At 33.0% G+C, this 22,217-nt stretch overlaps 4 protein-coding genes and 1 pseudogene across 6 annotated transcripts; 3 read left to right on the forward strand and 2 right to left on the reverse strand.

The window, feature by feature from the left end:
* The first annotated feature begins 621 nt into the window (after nucleotides 1-621).
* Nucleotides 622-2,845, forward strand: LOC140829141 (patellin-4-like). Of its 3 annotated transcripts, none has more exons than XM_073192153.1 (5): nucleotides 622-830; nucleotides 927-1,876; nucleotides 1,964-2,088; nucleotides 2,177-2,306; nucleotides 2,381-2,845. In XM_073192153.1, exons 2-5 carry the CDS (start codon nucleotides 941-943, stop codon nucleotides 2,630-2,632), a joined length of 1,443 nt encoding a protein of 480 aa, XP_073048254.1. In that variant the 5' UTR covers nucleotides 622-830; nucleotides 927-940; the 3' UTR covers nucleotides 2,633-2,845. The 3 variants fall into 3 exon arrangements, with proteins under 3 accessions (XP_073048254.1, XP_073048253.1, XP_073048252.1); XM_073192152.1 differs by having other exon boundaries at nucleotides 931-1,876; XM_073192151.1 differs by lacking the exon at nucleotides 622-830 and having other exon boundaries at nucleotides 862-1,876.
* Nucleotides 2,846-3,344: 499 nt separating this feature from the next.
* On the reverse strand, nucleotides 3,345-3,855 carry LOC140830306 (non-specific lipid-transfer protein C, cotyledon-specific isoform-like). Its single transcript, XM_073193589.1, has 2 exons — nucleotides 3,455-3,855; nucleotides 3,345-3,354 (listed from the first exon to the last, which is right to left on the reverse strand). Exons 1-2 carry the CDS (start codon nucleotides 3,853-3,855, stop codon nucleotides 3,345-3,347), a joined length of 411 nt encoding a protein of 136 aa, XP_073049690.1.
* A 5,869-nt stretch (nucleotides 3,856-9,724) lies between these two features.
* Nucleotides 9,725-12,326, reverse strand: LOC140829925 (probable WRKY transcription factor 14; annotated as a pseudogene).
* A 4,389-nt stretch (nucleotides 12,327-16,715) lies between these two features.
* Nucleotides 16,716-17,108, forward strand: LOC140830307 (uncharacterized). Its single transcript, XM_073193590.1, has one exon. It carries the CDS (start codon nucleotides 16,716-16,718, stop codon nucleotides 17,106-17,108), a length of 393 nt encoding a protein of 130 aa, XP_073049691.1.
* Nucleotides 17,109-19,158: 2,050 nt separating this feature from the next.
* LOC140829145 (probable choline kinase 2) lies at nucleotides 19,159-22,097 on the forward strand. The gene is given in 8 exon segments (XM_073192157.1): nucleotides 19,159-19,645; nucleotides 20,328-20,449; nucleotides 20,600-20,795; nucleotides 21,103-21,159; nucleotides 21,161-21,221; nucleotides 21,315-21,362; nucleotides 21,479-21,579; nucleotides 21,734-22,097. Coding segments are annotated over 8 exon segments (1,053 nt in total). The 5' UTR covers nucleotides 19,159-19,273; the 3' UTR covers nucleotides 21,830-22,097.
* The last annotated feature ends 120 nt before the right edge of the window (nucleotides 22,098-22,217 follow it).

Genomic DNA, 22,217 nt, shown 5'->3' on the forward strand with positions numbered 1-22,217 from the left:
TTGATAATTTATGGGGTGACTAAATTGATATTTAAATTGTTGAAATAAAAAAAATAAATAAAAGTGTGTGTTGAAATTTGAAAAAAAAATAACAAAAAACAAAGTGTATTAATAGATAGTATAGATGTTTGTTTACATTAGCACAATTTTTTTTTTTAAATTTTAAAAAATAATGATTTTGTTCATTTAAAAAAAATACAAATATGGATATTATTGTATTTTAAAAAATGTCATCAATAAATTATATAATTAGGATATGTTATAATTTTAAATAAGATTTCATTAAATAAATTATAAGTTAGTTAATATAGTAATGGATGTTTCAACTTTAAAATTATAGTAAGTTTATTATTACAAGTACAAGATAAGATATACGATATAAACCAAGTATCCTGTTGGAATGGGGTCATTATAATTATATTATTGCTCGAATAATTGTTAAAAAAAATTGAGGAGTTTTTTTAACTTTTTTATTTTATTTTCATACACAATATATGGAGGGCCTAATTGGGCCCTGATCGTTTTGGTCACACACAGCCCATGAGAGTAAATTTGAAGGCCCGTTGACCAATTCAATTTTATTTGATATATTATTTGACACCTCGACGGAATCTCGAGTTGATTTCCGACAATCCAACTCCGCTGGAATCCAGGCTGTACAAACGAAGCGAATCTTAACGGCTCCTAACATGCGAATGCCATGACAACAAATATTTGACCGTTGTGGAGCTCCTCTTCTTCAAAGTATATAAACAACCCACCCCTTGTCCACTTCTCTCTCACTTGCAGAACCTATACAAAGGAAAAGACCAGAAAGAAAGCTCAGCTAGGTAAATCATTCTTGCAAATCTGTTTGGGGAAATTGGATTTTTTTCCCTTGTTTTATGCTGTAATGCTGATGTAGATTTATTGTGTTTTGGATCAAGCAAGATATATCGCCATGACTATTGATGTGAAAGCTGAGACAATGGAAATGGCGGAGGAGGCTGTGAAGTTGGGCGAACAAGTTTGCAACGAAAAGGATCGTGCTTGCGAATCAAAGGCTGTGGAAAAGATTTCTTCGTACAGGGAAGAGAGCAATTTTCCGTCTGATTTGAAGCAGCACGAGAGGAAGGCGTTGAATGAGCTGAAATCCAAACTGGAAGAAGCGATTTCGGGGAACACGTTCTTTTTTAATAAGGAAGGAGAAAAGAAAGTGGCTGACATACCCACTGAAGAAGAATTGGAGGAGAAGGAAAAGCCCGCGGGAGAAAGTAAAGAAGGTTGTGAAGAAGAGAAGAATAATGGTGATGAGGGCACTGAAGAAAAACCCATTGAATGTGCCAAAACTCCAGAAAGTGATGGAAACATTGAAGAGGAAAAAGATATTTCCATCTGGGGAGTACCCCTGTTGCCTAGTAAAGGGGATGATCGTACTGATGTGGTTCTTTTAAAATTCTTGAGGGCCAGGGATTTCAAGGTCAATGATGCCTTCCAGATGCTCGAGAAAACGCTTCGATGGAGAAAAGAATATAAGATTGATTCGATCTTAGATGAAGAGTTTGGGCCTGATCTTACATCTGCTGCATATCTGAGCGGCACTGATCGCCAGGGTCACCCCATTTGTTACAACATTTTTGGGGTCTTGGACAATGAAGAGATCTATCAAAAGACACTGGCCACAGAGGAGAAGCGTGAGCAGTTCTTGAGATGGAGGGTCCAGCTTATGGAGAAAGGCATTCAAAAGCTTAATTTTAAGCCTGGTGGTGTGAATTCTTTTATTCAGATCAATGATCTCAAGAATTCTCCTGGACCATCCAAGAAGGAGGTTCGCTCTGTGGCGAGCAAAGCAGTTGCTCTTCTCCAGGACAATTACCCTGAATTTGTCGCCAAAAACGTAAGTTTTAACTTCATTTCGTCTGGTTCTTCTTTTTGCATTCTTAATCTTTTTATTCATTCATGATGAGCCCGTTCGTTCTTGCAGATTTTTGTTGATGTTCCATTCTGGTATTATGCCTTACATTCCCTGATATCTCCTTTCTTGACTCAAAGAAGCAAAAGCAAATTGGTCTTTGCTCGACCGTCTAAGGTCACTGAGACCTTGCTCAAGTGAGTTGATCTTACCCACTTCCACGTGTATTTTCTTGATTTCTGTGTCAGAAGAAGTTGATGAAAAACTCTGTCTGTGATGAGACAGGTACGTTCCGATTCAAGAAATCCCTATCCAGTATGGTGGAATGAAAAGGGAGGAAAAATTTGAGAATGAAGTTTCTGAATTGCTGATCAGAGCTGGATCAATCACAAGCTTTGAAATCCCCCTACCAGAGGTACTTAACGTGATTAATCGATGGGCTATTCGAAATTTTCCAAAAGATTGATGCTTAGTGTTTCATGAGTACAGGCTGGAACGGGAATCACCTGGGACATTTTAGCTCTAGGTTGGGAGGTGAACTGCACAGTAGAATTTGTGCCTGATAATGGAAACTCTTACACCATGATTATCCAGAAAGAGAGGAAGATGTGCTCGGAAGAGGCACCAGTTCGCTGGACATTCAAGAATAAAGAACCAGGCAAGATTGCCATCACAATTGGTAATGCTTCTGGGAAGAAAAAGAAGGTGTTCTACAGCTACATGTGCAACTCAAGTTCTTGATGTTGCAAAGATTTCAGGTTGCTCTTGCTTTGGCGGCTCGAGAGATGGTTTTTTTTCGAGATTCTTTTTTTGATTGACATTATTTTGGGCGTTATTATTTATTCTTATTTGCCTTACCCAGTTCTACCAACTAGATGAGCGTGCACATGATTGTTTGAGATTCTTTTGTTTGAATGATATTTTCAGGCAATAAAATATATTATTTTTCTGCAATTCACCGTTTGTCTGTTTATCTCTTATATTATTAGCAGCATATGGAAAATCCATCTGACCTAAAGAAAGCTTCCAAAATGGAAGCTAGCCTCCACTGCTGTCGGATTGTGTTAAAAATTCCACTACTGTGGGATTTGGCAATTCCTTCGATAGGCATGTTCCAAGAAGTTTGATAATAATCCACAGAAATTTGTGAAAGCGTTGAAAAATGATCATCAAATATTATAAACCAGGCCTCACATTGTAACACTATATAGAGGCTCCGCCATAATTAAATGACCAAGAATTCAAATTAAAACTCAAATTATCTATTAATATTGGTTCTTGGACTGTTGATAAAATCTCAGAACGCAGTAAACAGAGAATTGAATCTTTATAAAGAACAGCTCGAATGTCTTAACCATTAAAACCCACTAAGATTTATTTCTCAAAAGAGTAATACAGACTTATTCAACAAAGCTTCTACATTAACCAGCTTTGATCGATTCCAAAGAAAACCTCAGTGTAACCTGAAAAATTAATAAACCAAACAAGAAAACACTTTTAGATACACTTGTAAAAACCTGAAGAAGATTATTAAACCAGAATAAACGACGCAATGGCACTCACTTTTCGCAATCAGTGTTCACGGAGACAGGGAAACCAACTTTGATGCTGCATGCCGAAGGAATTTTGCTCAAGAACTTATCTTGCACGCCTGCAAAGTTCTTCACAGCCGCCTTGAGACACCTGCATATGTCTTTCTTGTCGGCAACCGTCTTCACGCTTTGAGCAAGCGTCTGCAGCCCCGCGCAGCATTGTTTCGAGGGGGTTGCGTCTTTCCCCGTGGCATACGTGATGCATGAGGCAGCCTTCGTGTCCACGGTGCCGCACGAGATTGCTGCATTGCTCGAATGAGCAAAGCAGTAAAACAGGGCGAGGGCCAGGAACACGGAAAAGAAAACGTTCTTCATTTCTTGAATGTCTTTCGAATTTCCAAGTATTTCAGATGATTGGTGGGATAGCAACATCGATGAATGAATCGGATATATAGAGAGGAGATCGCTTTCAATTTGTATCGGAATATGTGATGTTTGAGTTTCCCAACACGAGATATCTGGATCATCGATTTGCGTAACATGTAAAGGCATTTTAATCTCTAAGTTTTTAAATTTTGAGCTCAAACACACAACCTTACATCCATAGTTGCATATACATACACCACCTTTGCATTTCAGATTTTATGATCTAGAATGTGCGACATTGCACTTGAGGCTGGTCAATAAAAAGACTTGCAAGAAATCACCAAACGATGTCTTAATTCAAATACGCACAACTTATTTGCAAAAAGAATGTAGTTTGTAGTAAATAATGTATTAGTTGAAAACAATATGGGTAATTAGGTGACTAAATGCTATGGTTAATAATTTTTTGTAATGTAGTTCTATGTAAGAGTGAGTAAAACCGGATTGGTTCAGGTTCTGATAAACCGCTCGAATCAAACCTTATATATTATTGTCGGTTCTGCTAAATAGCAAACAAAACCAAAACTAGAATATATGTTTGGATAGATTTTAAATTTTGCTTTCCAAATGAAATATTTTGAATATGTTTAAACATGATTTCTAAAATTTTAGCATAAAAAATACAAGTACCCAAAATCAAAATTATATTTTTTATATTAAAATATGTGATTAATAATCCAATTTAAAGTTATAAATTTATTTTTTGGTTACAAATATATGTTGTGGGGGTAAAATGACGTGTCTCTTATTACTTTTTCTTTTATAATTATTTCAACTAGTTTTTTTTTAAAAATTAATAAAATTTTAATTTTTTTTACAAATATGTGATTCCGAACGAACGAGAAAAAACGACGGTACATTCAATTTTTTTTAAATATTATAGTTCTTTTTTAACTTGTGAATTTTTTATTTAAAACTTAAAATTTTATTAATCACATATTTGTAACAAAAATAAAATTAACTTCTAAATACATGAAATATATATATTTTTTAGAGATATAAGAAATAATCCAAGTAAAAAAAATTCAAAAAATTTAAAAATGTGGAACATATCGAATAATTAAAAATAATACCACAAAATTGACACGATATAAAAGAAATTTATATTGTATAATTTTTCTTGTTCAAACGCTTAGTTTTTTTAAATTTTTTTTAAAAATTGGGTTATTTCTTAAATCTCTAAGAAAGGAAAAAATATTTTTTGTATTTAAACCTTTAAAAGGAAGGAGAAAAATTAACAATGCAAAAAAGGAGAAAATAGTTTTTTGCAAAATAATTAAAATATAAAAAAACCAATAAGATTATTATTTTTATTACAAATATGTGATTAATAAAATTTTAACTTCTAAATAAAAAATTAACAAGATAAAAAAAAGACAACATAGTTTTTTTAAAAGATTTATAATATTAAAAAAATTTGAATGTACCGTCGTTTTTTCTTGTTCGTTCGGAATCTTATATTTGTAAAAAATAAATTAAATTTTTTATTATTATTTTTAAAAAAAAAAATTGAAAAAATTATAAAAGAAAAAATAATAAGAGACACGTCATTTTACCCCAACAATATATATTTGTAACCAAAAATAAAATTATAACTTTAAATTGGATTATTAATCACATTTTAATATAAAAATTATAATTTTAATTTTAAAAGAATTAAAATATAAAATATCAAATTTTAAAAAAAAATAAATTTTTTTATTAATGCACAGTTCCGCTGCAGTGGGTTTCCCCACAGCAGAGAATCTCAATCCACCACAATGTGTGTTGGTTTTATTAGTTTCGTTTTTTGTGGACCCGAAATAGTATAGAGATCAACCATTACTCTTACAAGAATAGTAAGCATAGATAATATCAAAAATGAAGCAGAAATAATCCAAGTGCATTAATTATCACAATAAAGGAACCGCGTTTCATGTATCATTGTTGGTTATATATATATATATATATATATATATATATATATATATATATATATATATATATATATATATATATATATATATACATCGACTTGACCGAAAAGAAATATCAAATTTGAACGAAGACGTCACACTCACTTATTGAATATATCATTTTTTTTATGTTTCATTATATTTATTGTATAAATGATTGTTATTTATCGGTGCTTATATAAATATTTACTATAAATATATAACATTAGTGCGCTGACACACATGTTGTGTGCTTCTAAAATATTTTTTATAATTCATTTGGTTTATATTTCAACGATGATTAAAATGTAATTATAAGAAATACTGAAAGAATATATTGTAATTTTGATATATGAATTAAAAAAAATAAATAAAAAAAAATGAAAGTTAAAATTGAACTTACAATATGATACTTAAGAAACAAATACTCAATTTAATTTGTTAAGTTACATATATCTTACACTAAAGTTTTAATACTTAATTGATATATATATATATACTAGAAGATATGTACGTGCGTTGCACGTGTGGGACTTATAACAACCGTAATTTTTGAAGTTCTCATGATATATTTTGAATTTATAAAGATCTATACATAAATAGCGTCATTGAAAAAATTAGCTACAAGTTATATTGTATTCATCGAAAGAAATTTGATAGGGCATAAAGCATGAAGATATTGTAATATTTTTAGAACTTTTTTTTTTGAGCAAAAAAAATATTTAAAAACATCAGTAAAATATTACAAATCATTTTAAGTAATTATAGATGTAAGAATAATTTGTTTCACATAAAAAGGATTTGAATAAGTTAAAATATTAATCTTTCACTGTTATTTAGTTTTGTTGGGTTAAGCATGCACGAGTGAGAGTAGTACATAGATGAATGAAGTCTTAGGAAGTTCTTGTGCGTACTGCTGATATTGTGTCGCTTACTTTAAATTTCATTAAATTAAGATATAATATTTTTTAAAAAAAATTGACTATAATCTTATTCCAAAATAAAATTTCAGTTTTCTTTAATTTATTGTAAAATTAATCAATACATGCAAAACAAAAAAACATGTATTTATTAATACTATTTAACGAAAATAAGGGCATACATGTAAATTCACAAAATTTACGTTATTCATGGATGTTAATTTGCTCAAAATAAAAATTAAATTGTCGCAGAAACTCATATGAAGATGTTTCGTGGGTCAATTTTGTGAAACATGTCTCCAATCCGACCTGAATCATGAAGAAAAATATTGATATATTATGATATATATCAATGAAACTGTTTCACAGAAGACCTGCTCGAAAATTGGAGAATTATAAAATTTTGAAGAATATTGTAAACTTCATCTTTTTTCGATTTATTTTAAAATGCATTAACATTATTTAATAAAAAATGTCGACTCGTTTTAGAGATATATCTACTTGATACTGTCTTACAGAAGACTTACTCAAAAATTGGATAAATATAAAATTTTGAACAAAAACGTAAACTTCATTTTTATTCTATTTATTTTAAAAATTATTAATTATTGATTAATGAAAAATTTTAAATCAAACAAAAGGACATCCTAAAAATAGAGATACAGTTCACAAATCACACAAAAAAGGAGAGATACATAAAATAAAAATAAATATTTTTAAAATAAGAATATAGTTCATTTAAAAAAATGAACGTAAATTTCATTATTCTTCGATTTATTTTAAATTTAATTAAAGATATTGTTTTTTTAAAGAAAAAACATGGAGTGTAAATTTCATTCTAACACGTGGTGACTGAAATTTATTTTTCTTCAATTTATTTTAGAATTCACTAATAGATGTGAGAACAAACCAAAAAATGTATTTATTATTAAGATTATTTTAAATTTTATTAAAGATACATATATTTAAAAAAATTGAGTGCAAATTTCATTCCAAAAAGTGAAAGATAAATTTAAATTTCATTCTAAAAAATGGTAGATAAATTTTTCATTTAAAAAAAACAATATTTAAAATTCATTTTTCTTCAATTTATTTTAGAACTCATTAATGGATAAGGAAAAAACAAACAAAAAACATATATTTATTATTGTTATCAATGTGAATTTCATTAAAGATATAATTTTCAAAAAAAAATGGAGTGAAAATTTCATCACAAAAAATGGAGGTTAAATTTTATTTTTCTTCAATTTAATTTAAATTTTATTAATTAATACATAAAAAAACAAATAAAGTGACATGTATTAATAAATATTATTTCATCAACATAAGAACATAGATGTAAATTCACAATTTAAAGTCATATATTTTCAGTCGTAACAATAATAATAGTAGTAGCTAGGAAAAAACATACAAAAAAATTATTTTTATTATTGTTATCATTTTGAATTTCATTAAAGATATAATTTTTTTTAAAAAATGGATTATTACTATTATTTAAAATTTTATTAAAGATATATTTTAAAAAAAATGGAGTGCAAATGTCGTTCCAAAAAAATATAAGATAAATTTAAATGCCACTCTAAAAAACGGTAGCTAAATTTTATTTTTTTTCAATTTATTTTAGAAGTCATTAATAACTATGAAAAAACAAACTAAAATATATATTTATTATTTTTATCATTTTGAAATTCATTATATATATAAGTTTTTTAAAAAAACGGATTGCAAATTTCATCACAAAAAATGGATGCAAAATTTTGTTTTTCTTCAATTTAGTTTAGATTTTATTAATTGATAAATGAAAACAAAATAACGAAAGAGACATGTATTAATGGATATTATTTAATGAAGATAAGGACATAGATGTAAATTCATAAATGGATGAAGTCTTAGGAAGTTTTTGTGCGTACTGCTGACATTGTATCGCTTACTTTAAATTTCATTAAAGATATAATTTTTTTATATAAAAAAAAATTGACTATAAATCTTATTCCAAAATAAAATTTCAGTTTTCTTTAATTTATTGTAAAATTGATCAATACCTGCAAAACAAAAAAACATGTATTTATTAATACTATTTAACGAAAATAAGGACATACATGTAAATTCACAGAATTTACGTTATTCATGGATGTTAATTTGCTCAAATTAAAAATAAAATTGTCGCAGAAACTCATATGAAGCTGTTTCGTGGGTCAATTTTGTGAAACATGTCTCTAATCCGACTTGAATCATGAATAAAAATATTGATATATTAGGATATATATCAATGAAACTGTTTCAAAGAAAAACTGCTAGGAAATTGGAAAATTATAAAATTTTGTATTAATAGATATTATTTAATGAAGATAAGGATATAGATGTAAATTCACAATTCAACTCATATATTTATAATAGTAATAATAAAATAATAGACTATTTAACGAAAATAAGGACATACATGTAAATTCACAATGGATATTATTTAATGAAGATAAAGAAACAGATGTAAATTCACAATTCAACTCATATATTTATAATAGTAATAATAGATAATAGATATCATTTTGAAATTCATTATTTATATAAGTTTTTTAAAAAAATGGATTGCAAATTTCATAAAAAAAAAATGAATGCAAAATTTTGTTTTGCTTCAATTTAATTTAGATTTAGATTACATTAATTGATAAATGAAAACAAAATAACCAAAGAACCATGTATTAATGAATATTATTTAATGAAGATAAGGACATAGATGTAAATTTACAATTCAACTCATATATTTATAATAATAATAATAGATAATTATTAAAATAAACAGTGATATAAAAAATTAGTTATTTCAGAGATTTCAAATATAATCATAAAGTATATATATATTAAAATTATACTTTATTTGATGTTTTTATGAAACAGAAGCACAAATTTACAATTTTGGATGGTTTTGGCGACATGAGACCGCTCGGGAAAATTAATAATATCATGAAAACAAATGTATATCGATCCCACTCTGAAAGATGGGAGGAGTCCCATCGAACATCAATCTCGTCATTGAGTTTTCCAGTCGTGTCTGTACTTGTAAACTGTTCAATCGTTCTGTTCTCTCAACTTTCTGTCCCATCCACATTATTCCCATTACAAATGCACTTCAATCTTCATGCTGGCCCGTCCCATGCATTCAATTTCAACTACCACTTGTTTTTTGTTTTATTTATCTCACGATAAGAATCATTAATTCTTAAAATATGAAACGTAATTATCATGGAGTATACTTTTACAAGTTTTTGCATGGGCCAACTGTGGTTGAAAGTAAATCAGCTAAAATTAAGAACATGCATACTTTCTATGCAGTTAATTGTGGGATTAATCTGTGTTTGTACTGCATGAGTTTTAGCAGCTTCTTGCGTCCAAAGATGAAACTGATTAACAAGTGATTAATCTCCTTCAGGGGCCAGGTTGGTGGTGGTGCTGCGCTCTGGTGGCCGGATAATTGTAGTTTGTGGGCCAATCATAGAAGCTGAAAGGATCCAAAGTCTTGTTTTCACAGCCCTCGTGATCACGGGAAAATCCTTGCGTTAACAAAAGATCTAATGGGTCGGGCTCAATTTCTCCCAAATCCCCAAAAAATTCATCACAGTGGTCGTGAATCTCTAAGTACCGGCTGTCGAAATCTGGATCCTTTTCCTCTTTCAAAATTGCACGATCCCCACACTTTCTGTGGTTTCTTTTTTCTCTTCTTCGTTGGGGCTTGAGGACTGATCTTGGGCTTGGGAATTCGGTGATTTTCTTGTAGCAGGATTAGTTTTGATTGGGTGCGATCTTGTGGAGCCCGCGAGAGCATTTCTCTGTGTTGGCCACGGATGGTTATGCTCCGAAGTGTAGGTTATTACCAGCATACTGGGGTCGGTTCTGCTCCGCTCAACTTGTTTTCTTGCTGAACATCCCTTGGAACTACTGCATCTGTAATAACCCCTGGATTTTCGAAAATCGACAGCAATCAAACTGGAAAGTTAGGAAGAAAACTTGGAATTGAATGATATCCATCTTCATTAAAATATCTTGTTCAGTAGGAAGGAAAAGGAAAGCCCGCAAGCATATGATTAGTCGACATTGATAACCATTATTAATCCAGACACTGGGAATAAATAACACAATTACCGTGGAAAAGGGGAGCCCTTAATTGGCTTCTGTCCGTACTTTCGCCAAGCCCAAAGATCAGATGGAACTTCTCCACTATGACTGGTGTTTGCAGGTGACGGAGCCGGTATACAAACAACCTTCTTCGCCTGACTTTTCCTGAATTGCATCAAATTAATACATTCTTGGGACACATGATATTAACAAGGAATATTACCGAGTACTGAAACTTATGGAGCAGCTAGATAATTCATGATCAGAACAATCATTTTCAGTGGTGTCCAAGAGCTGCTCGATCAGCAGTTCTTCATGCCAGCTGCTTTTTGTAGCTTTTTCTATGAAAAAGCCGAAAGTAATGGAGAAATGGGCTCAACAGATCATGAAAGGCAAAAACAACCCCAGATCATATTTTGGAAACCTAATTCTCTATTGAGATCCTCCAAAACCAGGAACATGTGATATAGCGCGAGTTTTATTATTCGTTGCATAAAATATAGGAATTGTACTAAAACTTTGATCAGATAATATCAATCGTTTGAAAGAGAGAGACAACACGCACCTCCTTTTAATCCCCGTATTTGGCGGAGGCGAGATCTGCAAACCTGGGCTCTCCACCAAGCAACCTAGTTTGGAGCTATCTGGGAAAGTCAATACTTGATCATTTGATAATAACGAGGAAGAAGCGGCAGCCCCAACCGGAGGATGATCACATGGTGGTACAGCAGGCAGCTTAGGATTCGAAGAGATCTGCAGCATCCTCGAGAACAAATCAGAAGGTCTTTTCTTTATCTCATCATCCATCATCATATGATCAGCAAGATTTACGCTAGGGTTACGATATGATCCTCCGAAAGCTCCAAATCCTCCATTGCTTGAACTGACGGGCTTCATCGTATTCGGGTTGAGAACATATCCAGATACCGGTGTATCGACGCGGAGCGGATCTCCCAACTGATTGAACGGGTCCCCAAAATCATCATCACAGTGGTTTTCTGAATAACAGCCGATTTGGTTGCTGGGAAACTGCATATCTGTGAAAGAGGTGGAGGCAGCCGAATTTCCAGTTATGCCGCCTCCGCTGACGCTGGCACGGACTATGTCAGCTAAATCACCCTGATGATAATTCTCCATCACCGCTCTCGAAAAAACTGGCTGCATATACTTCTTGATCAAAACATAGAGATCTCATTAATAATTTGACCGAGTAAGTTCACAATGCATGATCTTTTTCTTTAAGAACCTTTACGATCGATCACAATTCACAGAGTTGAGGAAAAACAACTCAGGACATAAGATCAAGGCGCTGACTTTAGAAGGAGGAGAAGAGAAAGAAGAAGAAGATATATTTGAAAAAAAGAAACACAAAAAAAACTAATTAGTAGCACTCCACTGTTAAATCTAATAGGGTTTTCATGAGCTAGCTTGTTGATTTCTCTACTCTAATGATTGTATATCAACTTCTTGTTTATATACAATTAAGAGGGTCAAATCTGCGCGACAGTAGCTGATAAAAATAAGACATTATCTTAACTCGTTATTGTTTTTTTACTCTTATTTCTATTAAATCTAACTTCTGGCCATTTCTTATGTTGTGTTTGCAATATAAACAAGTACTGGAAAAGGTCAATTTCGAGAAATCGGTGATAGAGAAATAAAGAGGGTGGGCAAACAGCCGCAATTCTCGGAGAAACGCTCCAAAACGTTGTATCCTGGGGCCGCTGCTTATCTGGAAAATATGTATATATATATATATATTTGATGTTTATTTTTATATTTGTAGACATTAACCTTGTTGTATTCGAACGTAATTATATATGTATCCAGCTACTTAATTATATAAATAAATATTTTACCCCACGTTCATGCATGAAACACAACGCTCGCAAGAAAACAAAGCAATAGAAGTTAGATTCTCGAACACAGACACAGAATTAATGCGTTACAATTAAAAATGAACACAAGAGAATCAGAAGCGTCCTTCCATGTGAATCAGCAGGATGACCTAAAAGAAGCATTTCGTACTAAACAAAAAGTTTACTATGTTGCGTAAAGGTGTGATAATAAGTTTAATTGTAAGTAAATAAATTGAGTAATTAATGAAGGGTCGTTCCAAGAGATTTATCTCCATATATAAAGAATTGATTCCACAATTAATAAATCTCGTGAAGGCTGTCGCATACAAGGCATAACCCTCCAAAGTGCTTTAAAAAAATTTTGTCACCCATGCGCGAAATTTATCATGTCGTTACCGTCTCTTCATCTATTGAAATTTCTGGATCTGTTTTTGATCATGGCATGATGAACCAAGACAGCAAGGATCCCAAAATCGTCTTTACTATTTTCCATGAAGTTTACCCGTTGATGCAACCCGTGAAAATGTTAGTTGTCCAACATCGGTTGAATAAAATCCCCGGGACTTTCATTCTTGAGATAGCTTTTATGGTTGAGTTAGGTCCAAGTTTCAATCTTAACATGGTATCAGAGCTCACGTTCCTCGTTTATGTGTTGGAATGCCTATATTTAGAACACTCGTTCTGCCCATAGTTGGGTCATTTATAAAATACACGCTCCATGATGTTCATTCCTGGACGTGAGAGGGTGTGTTAGTTGTCCCACATCGGTTGGATAAAATCTCTGGGACTTGCACATATGGACTTGGACAATCATCATCTTTTGAGCCAGCTTTTGAGTTTGAGATAACAGAAACCTTTGGCTAGTTTAGATTTAGATTGTAATGAATTTTTTTTTTCCAATTTTTTCGTTTTCCTAAATATTGCGAGAGTCTAGGGGGATATGTTAATTACGCTGATAATGGATGTGTCCAGTTGGAGTCATTCTTAATATATTTTACTATCATGCATTCAACTATACTCAACAGAAATCACTCCCGAGAAGATAAGGTCGATAAACAATTAATAACTAAATGCAATTAATAAAAACGTGTGAAATAATATAATATGTGTTAGTGAATGAACATTATCAGAATATATATATATATATATATATATATATATATATATATATATATATATATATATATATATATATATATATATATATAATATATATTTCATTAATAGGTACCACGTAGGGAACATCACAAAATGTTGGGCACTATACGGGTCATGATTCAATAAATATTTTATCCGATGTATAGGATTTGGAACACCATAACCGATCGTGCCCTTAATCCATTTTTTAGATATACTGTATCCTTCCATATACCATCTAAGATCTACATTTCAAAGAAAAAACGAGCGAAGGAATAATTGTTAGGCTAGCTCCTATGAGATTTTTTTACTTACTAATCTTATGAGATAGATATCCAACCCGGTCCATAAAAAAAAATTAGGTCAAAAATATTAGTTTTCATTCTAAACATAGACCGAATTGACCCGTTTCATTGATATTACTCCAATCTATGTATGAAGTAATTTTATTTTTCTTAGTAAATTTAAGAATTTGGGAAATTAAAAGCGGTTGATTCTTATATATTTTAGCAATTTTTAAATCATATGCGAGCCAAGAACATGGCAAGGTGTCGCAAATAGATGCAGACAATATTTTTCCAGATCTGAAATTTTAACAAAAGATTTAACAGGCGGTGAAGATACTGTCTACAGCTGGTGATAGTTAAGATTTAATTTTGATGTTCTTCATCTTCTATGGTCTATACTACGTACGTACGTACGTACGGCAGGCTAACTGGTATCTTGCAATTAAAAAATAATAATAATTTCATTTAGACGTACATTTTCATCTTGATATAATCATTATATCCGATATGGTATTAATTTTTATTGTATGAATATCGATATTGCAATACATATCTCACGTACATAATATGATAATTTTAATTGAATATAATCTAAGATATCAAAACATTCCACTTTATTCATTCACTCAAGAAATCTCTCGTGAAGTACATTGTTTATAAACTATATAATTAGTTTTTTTGAAAAAAAATATGGGTTACTCGGGTACCCGACATCGGGTGCCCGCATAACTTCGAGTAACCGATATTGTCGGGTCATAGTCTGGTATGTTTTTTCCTTGCTCTACATGTCAGATATCCGATTAGAATTATCCAAACCCGACAAAATCCGACCCACAACACCCAAGTATGAGGAGAAATATCCCGTCTACTTATGACCGTCTACAAGACGAGAGGTGATTATTAGATAATATAATTTAAGCTACGATAATGCATCAAATTTATCATACTTCGCACACAAGAGAATAGGACGGCCAAGTTACTTATTTTTTAGTAAATTCCACATACATGCGATCATAATGAACACATAAAACGATGTAAATAGCGTTGATTAAAATATGAAAGTCGATGCACAAAAACTTTTATAAGATTGTCTCATAGGTCAATTTTATGATAATATCTCCAATCTGATCTAATTAATGAAAAAATATTTTTTGTGTAAACATGAACCGAATCAACGTATTTTACACAGATATATCTGTAAATCTATCTCACACTGAGACTCCGCAAGTGGACGAGGTTATAATTTGTTTCTTTAACAAATATAAATATGAGTGTGTCTCATGTGAGACCGTCTCACGGATCATAATCTGTGAGACCGGTCAACCCTAATCATATGCACAATAAAAAGTAATACTCTTAGCATAAAAAGTAATACTGTTTCATGGGTGACTCAAATAAGATATCCGTCTAAAAAATATGACCCGTGAGACCGTCTCACACAAGTTTTTGTCGATAAGTATAATAAAATTGGGTGAGGTTTGGGTTTTTCTTCGTTTTGGCGTCTTCTGAGTGGGTTTGCTTCTGGATTTAACTATTCATGGGCTTAACTGTAACTAACTCACCAACCCAAAGTTGTGGTGGCCCATCAACGTATCTAGCCCACCAAACTTATTTTCCTCCTGGCCCGACCATCAAGCAATCAATGGTTTTGCAAATAGATTAATTACAGTTGGGCAGCCAATAGTCAAGTTGACGCTTTTTAAAAGGAAAAGTATATATATATATAATCGAAACCAATATCACTGAAAAATAGGATAACTAATATTTTTGAAAAAGGGAAATCTCGAAAAGAAAAGGAAGGATTTGAAAGAAAAAAAAATTACACTAGAATATTTATTTTTTTGACAAATAAAAAATTAGAAGATTTTAAAGAGGAATTAAGCATGACTAACAAACCCAAAAATAAATCTAGACAGAATTTCTTTTCCAACACAAATCGGTGGATACGTACGGCATGCTTGGCTCCTGGTACGCCACCCGCCTCATCCGATCCTTCGGCCGGAATCGGTGTCGCCGTGTGGCATACAGGGAGCCAGGCATATCCCAATCCAATGCATACATATCACATATAATACTAATAATCAATCAGTACGATATGTATTAGTCCTTTGATCGATGAAAGAGCACCCCGGAGACTCAACCAGTGAGAGAATAAGAAGCAGGACCTATTATTTCTAAAGCATTTGGTGTGAGGCTATTACAGGAGTGTGGATGGAGATTACGGTGTGAAATTTATATATATAGGGCGAGACTTGAGAAATCAGTGGAGAATTGATTCACTTTCCATGTATAAAAGTTGCGCCTGGAATCACTTTAATCACAAAATCACAAATTTCGGGTATCAAAATATGTAAATATAGAGGTGACCCGTAATTTAATGCACTTCCACCGTTCACATCAATCTTGTCATCCAATTCTTTTGGGCACAATCACACGAATCTTAATATTGAAATTTTTTTAGTACAATAATAATGGTCATTGGATTTATCATACGAGACAATGACCGTCACTCAATCCAAAGTGTTGGATTTCAAATGCTTTTAATTTCGAATGCAACTTTATTGTCTTTCTCTTGCACTGTAAGTAAAGTTGATTGCTTTATTGGTTTTGAGTGAACTTATGTCTGGTGTGATTGGAGGAAATTGCGATGTTTCCCTTCGCCAACCATGGTCTTTATTGAACTTTGTGGCCTATTTTTTCCAACCTTTTCTTTTCTTTGCGGATGATATGGTGCTATTTGCGGAGGCTTCAAATGAACAGATACAAGTTATTCTTGAATGCATGAATAAGTTCTGCATAGGATCAGGACAAAGGATAAACCGTCAGAAATCACAAATCTACGTTTCTAAAAATGTCGATATCACTTTGGCAAATTCTATATCAACTTTTGCTGGTATTCCTCTAACAAATGACTTGGGCAGGTATCTTGGTGTTCCATCGATTCATGAAAGAGTGAAAGGAAGCCTTTTCAAGCAAGTTTTGGAAAAACTAAAGGCGAGATTAGAGGGCTGAAAACAAAATACCTAAGCCTAGCAGGGAGACAAGTTCTTATACAATCAATGCTAAATTATATTTCAGTCTTCACTATGCAAACATGCTAAACTTCTGATGATTTTCTCTAATCCCGAACAAATGAATTTAGCATTCATGACTAAGCTGGGCTAGAGACTTTTAGAGGAAAAAGACAGCCTTTGGACAAAAGTTTTGAAAGGTAAATATATGCGCAATGTAAATACTCCGGACAATATCATAGCAAAACATGGCGCATCAAATGCCTGGCAAGGGATATCCAAAATTAGTACAGTGCTGGATAACAGTAGAAAAATGGCTGCTAGAAATGGGAAGTCTACTTGTTTCTGGACGGATAGATGGCTAATTGAGGAACCTTTGCAAAATGTATTGCTCAAGAACATTACAGAAATGGATCAGACCAAGAAAATAAATGCTTATTGGATAAGTGGTGAAGGGTGGGACTGGAGAGCAATAGAAGGACTCTTGCCAATTGATGTCCAAAACAAATTGGCGGCTTACATCCTTTTGGACGATGATAATGCTGAGGACATTAGCTGCTGGGGAAGAACTAGTAATGGCTTATTCACAGTAAAGTCAGCTTATGAGATGGTTAATGATTCCGTTGACAACAGACAAGAAAACAAGTGGAAAACCATATGGAACCTTCAGGTCCCAAACCAAGTTAGAGCTTTTGTATGGCTAGTTGTTCTCAGAAAGATCATGAGCAATGAAGAACGAGTCAAACGAGGATTTACTACAGAGGGTCACTGCCCTTTATGTACAGAGGAAATTGAAGATGTAGACCACATTTTCAGAAAATGCAAAGAGGCAAAAGGGATTTGGAGAGAGCTACTTGCCGAAAGCAAGAGTAAAGATAATTTAAGACTCCCTTTTGATGATTGGATGTGGTCGAACCTAGCTAAAGCCACATAGAAAGATACTGATTTCAACTGGAACAGTATGTTCGCAATTGCAATTTGGTGGATTTGGAAATGGAGGAATGAATATGTGTTTAAGGATAAGAAGATGGATGTCAAGATGAAGGCAAAGTGGATAAAGGACCAGTATCTGGAAGTTCAAGCAGCCTTTTTAACAAAAAGAGTTATACCTCATAACAGAATTGCATATGAATATCGAAGAATCAGGTGGATACCTCCACCAAATGATTGGTGTGCTTTAAATGTTGATGGAAGTGTCAAATTTCAGGGTAAACAAGCAGGTGGAAGTGGTATCTTAAGGAAGTCAAACGAGGAATGGATTACGAGATTCATTTACAATATAAACATATGTACTATTGAGGAAGCAGAATTATGGGCAATATATAAAGGATTGGAACTAACTTGGAAGCTGGGATATAAAAAAGTAGAGCTTGGAATAGACTCAGAGGTTGCTTGTAAAGTGGCTACATGGAGAAGGGATGCCATGCTCTTCACTGTATAATTTGATCTTCAAATGTAAAAATCTACTAAATAGGGAGTGGGAAGTCAAAGCATTGCATATCTACAGAGAACAAAACAGAGCAGCAGATTACTTGGCTTCGACATCACTCAATTATGACAGAGGTTGGAAAGAAATTGAAGTCCCTTCGAGAAGATTGAAATAGATAATAGAAGAAGATAAGCTCGGTGTGAGTGTGGGTAGGAGAGTGCCAATTAGTTACGCACTTTCTTTTGGGTGTCCCCCTCCCCTTTGATAAAATATATATATATATATATATATATATATATATATATATATATATATTAGGGTTTACTTTATGTTATTTCTTTGTTTCACAAATAATTTTATATTTTATATTTTGAGCATTCCGACTTAAATTTTTGGAAGAAATTAATTCGCATTCACGTGATTACACATTTAAATCTCACCATATATGCATAATATATTCTAACAAATTTCATAGAATGATTGTTTAATAACTAATATAAATTTTAATGTTTAGTAATTAATAAAAAAATTATTTTTAAAAAATGACTCGATCACGTGAAATGCACGTGGATCCAGTTTCCCGGTAAAACACCGCCACCTGGCTACGGCATGGCAACAGGTGTTCGTGTATTGGTTTCGTCAGCAGTATCATCGTCCCTCCATTTCATTCCGAAATCAAGCTCGCAGAATTTCTCCACCTTTCGAATTCCAACAACTCAATCCCCTATTCTTAATCTATGGGATCCTCGGATATGTCAACCAATTGCGAAACCAAAGAGAATCGGATTCCGGATGAGGCGATGACGATATTGAAATCGATGGCGGCGCAATGGGACGACATAACCGACGTGAACGCGCTTCAAGTGATTCCGCTCAAGGGTGCTATGACTAACGAGGTGTACCAGATCAAATGGCTTACCAATTCAACGCATGAATTGCATCCGAGATCCAGGAAAGTGCTGGTAAGAATTTACGGTGAAGGCGTGGACATATTTTTCGATCGCCAGAATGAGATCCGCACGTTTGAGTTCATTTCCAGGAAAGGACAGGGCCCTCTCTTGCTTGGACGCTTCTCTACTGGACGCATCGAAGAGTTCATTCGCGCTCGGGTAAGCTTCATTAGGTTTGCTACCGCGGTTGTCTGTTATGCATGTGATTGTAGCATTTCACACACGTTTATGTTTCCCGCAAGTTCAGTGCGTTAACACGTCCATGCATATGCTCATACTCGAAACGATACACCTACAAATTAGGTTTATCCAACAAAGGCTATCCAAAATGAATATTTGACATTTCAAACATTTGACCTTATGTCGATTCTCCCAAAAGCTCGGGCTCGTAGGAGCCATCACAATGGCATCGACTCATGAGTCATGAAGTTATTTCAAGGAAATCCAACCATTATGTGTAGAATCATGATATCTTTGTCTTTTCAAGTTAGTTGTTTGGCTTGTTATGTAGGCAGTCTTTTGTAGTTGGTACATGGGAGCGAAGGTGTCTTCAAGAAATGTATTCGTCCTGGATAGTGGGTTCTCAAGAACTGAAGAAAAAAAGTACACGATGAGAGCTCAGTTATGGCAACTCAAGAATCTTGTCTGTGCTATCAGTTCATAGACCAGAGCCTAGTTAGTGCGTAGCTCATGCAACTTGCTAATTTGACATTAGCTTATTATCATTTTTATTTACTGAGAACAGTTTGTGCCAAAACTCTAGTCTTGGCACCGTGGTGGGCTTTGTTAAGAAAAATACCGAATTATCTGATGTTATTTTCCTTTGGTTGTCTCATCGTAGACACTTACAGCATCTGATCTGCGTGATCCTGAGATATCTGCTCTCATAGCTGCTAAAATGAAGGAGTTTCACAGTCTAGATATGCCTGGGTCCAAGAGCATTGTCCTCTGGGATAGATTGATGTATGCTTGTCTCCTCTTTTGCAGTTGATTCAAAAGATTGATGTCTCTGGGTATACACACACACACACACACACACACACACACACATATATATATATATATATATATATAATGATTCTTACGCTGGAGTTCATCCCTTTTATGGTTCAGTAACTGGCTTAAAGATGCCAAACGTTTGTCTTCGCCACAAGAAGCTGAGGCCTTTCAGTTAAGTGTCATGGAAGATGAAATATCTGTACTGGAGAAAAGTTTAACAACAGCTCATCAGCTCGTAGGATTCTGCCACAACGACTTGCAATATGGTAACATAATGATGGATGAAGAAACCAAATTAATTACCATAATTGTGAGTACCGCAATGCTCTGCTAACTTTATCTATGAATACAAAACACAAAAATCATTTTTGTTAAATTTGAATTTAAGAAATTAAATCTCTTGTACACTCTTCCAAATGCATCAGCTGAAATTGTTTGATTCAGGCAGACTCTCAATTCTAGTGTTGCAAATTTCCTTGGACTACTAGCTTTCTAATGCAAAATCTTAAGGCAAAATAAAAAGCCAACTTAGTTTTTGTTTGATAGTAATGCGTTGATATTGTTTCATATATCTATTGCCTTTTGATCTGTGTTACTGAGCCGATCATGGACTGTAGGATTACGAATATGCAAGTTACAACCCTATAGCCTTCGATCTTGCGAATCATTTCTGTAGAGATGGCCGCTGACTACCATACAGAAACTCCTCATATTATGGACTACAGTAAATATCCAGGTGATTTTCCACTTTTATTCCTCCAGCAATATTATATATAATGGATATGCAAAAATACTCGCGTGAAAGTTAATATCTTCACTGTGTAGCCAGGTTTAAAAGAGCGTCAAACATTCTTGCATATATATCTGAGTTGCTCAGGTACTGTTTTGACTGAAAAGTTTATCAGCATGATTTTTATTTTTGACGTGAATCTTTGATAAACAAAGCATAATACGTACTATGAATTTCCTTTGAACCATCAGAGTTTTGTGCAGGCAGTCAACCTAGTAACTTTGAGGTTGAGCAATTGGTAGAGCAAGTGGAGAAGTATACTCTTGCAAGCCATCTCCTCTGGGGCTTATGGGGCATAATATCGGTATTTGCTATATAAACCTCTTTGATCTTCCGGGATTTGAATGTTCCAGTGAATCAATGTCTATCAATGCACTGTCTGCGTTGGAATGCTGGTTTTGTAACAGTCTAAAATTAAATCCCTCAAGTTTCTCATAATCTTTTTAAACTTGTATCAGGAACATGTTAACAAAATAGATTTTGACTATATGGAGTACGCACGACAAAGGTTTCAGCAGTACTGGAGCAAGAAATCTGAAGCACTGAAATGTTGAAGTTCTAAAACAGATACAAAATGTTGTTGATAATACTGCTTTGTTTTTTTTTTATTTCTCTGTTTTAATATTTTTTTATTTACTATGTTTCTTATATTTTTTAATCAAATCCCACTGTAGCACTTATGATGTATGAATAAACAGCAAGTTTTATTAGAGCAATACCATAACCCCTGTTCATATGGTCAAAACCATCTGTAGTACCTGGTGTGACTCGAATGTAACAACATTGGATAATTGTTGACCACTTTCCTCAGTTTATTTTTTTTATAAATCCTTGTTTGAATTACTTTTCTTGCTAAAATAATGTTCCGAGTTTGTGTGCTTTATTTGAAAGTTTTGCTCCAATCGAAGAACTACTTATAACTTTATGGGTATTAAATTGAAG

This window comes from Primulina eburnea, chromosome 4 (assembly GCF_022965805.1).
Source record: "Primulina eburnea isolate SZY01 chromosome 4, ASM2296580v1, whole genome shotgun sequence".
NCBI lineage: Eukaryota > Viridiplantae > Streptophyta > Magnoliopsida > Lamiales > Gesneriaceae > Primulina > Primulina eburnea.

Coding starts and splice junctions, on each gene's coding strand:
- LOC140830307 (XM_073193590.1), top strand. CDS start 16,716: ATGTCTGGTGTGATTGGAGGAAATTGCGATGTTTCCCTTCGCCAACCA.
- LOC140830306 (XM_073193589.1), bottom strand. CDS start 3,855: ATGTTGCTATCCCACCAATCATCTGAAATACTTGGAAATTCGAAAGAC.
- LOC140829141 (XM_073192153.1), top strand. CDS start 941: ATGACTATTGATGTGAAAGCTGAGACAATGGAAATGGCGGAGGAGGCT. Junction 2,089..2,176: donor GTCACTGAGACCTTGCTCAA/GTGAGTTGATCT, acceptor GTGATGAGACAG/GTACGTTCCGATTCAAGAAA. Junction 2,307..2,380: donor TTGAAATCCCCCTACCAGAG/GTACTTAACGTG, acceptor TCATGAGTACAG/GCTGGAACGGGAATCACCTG.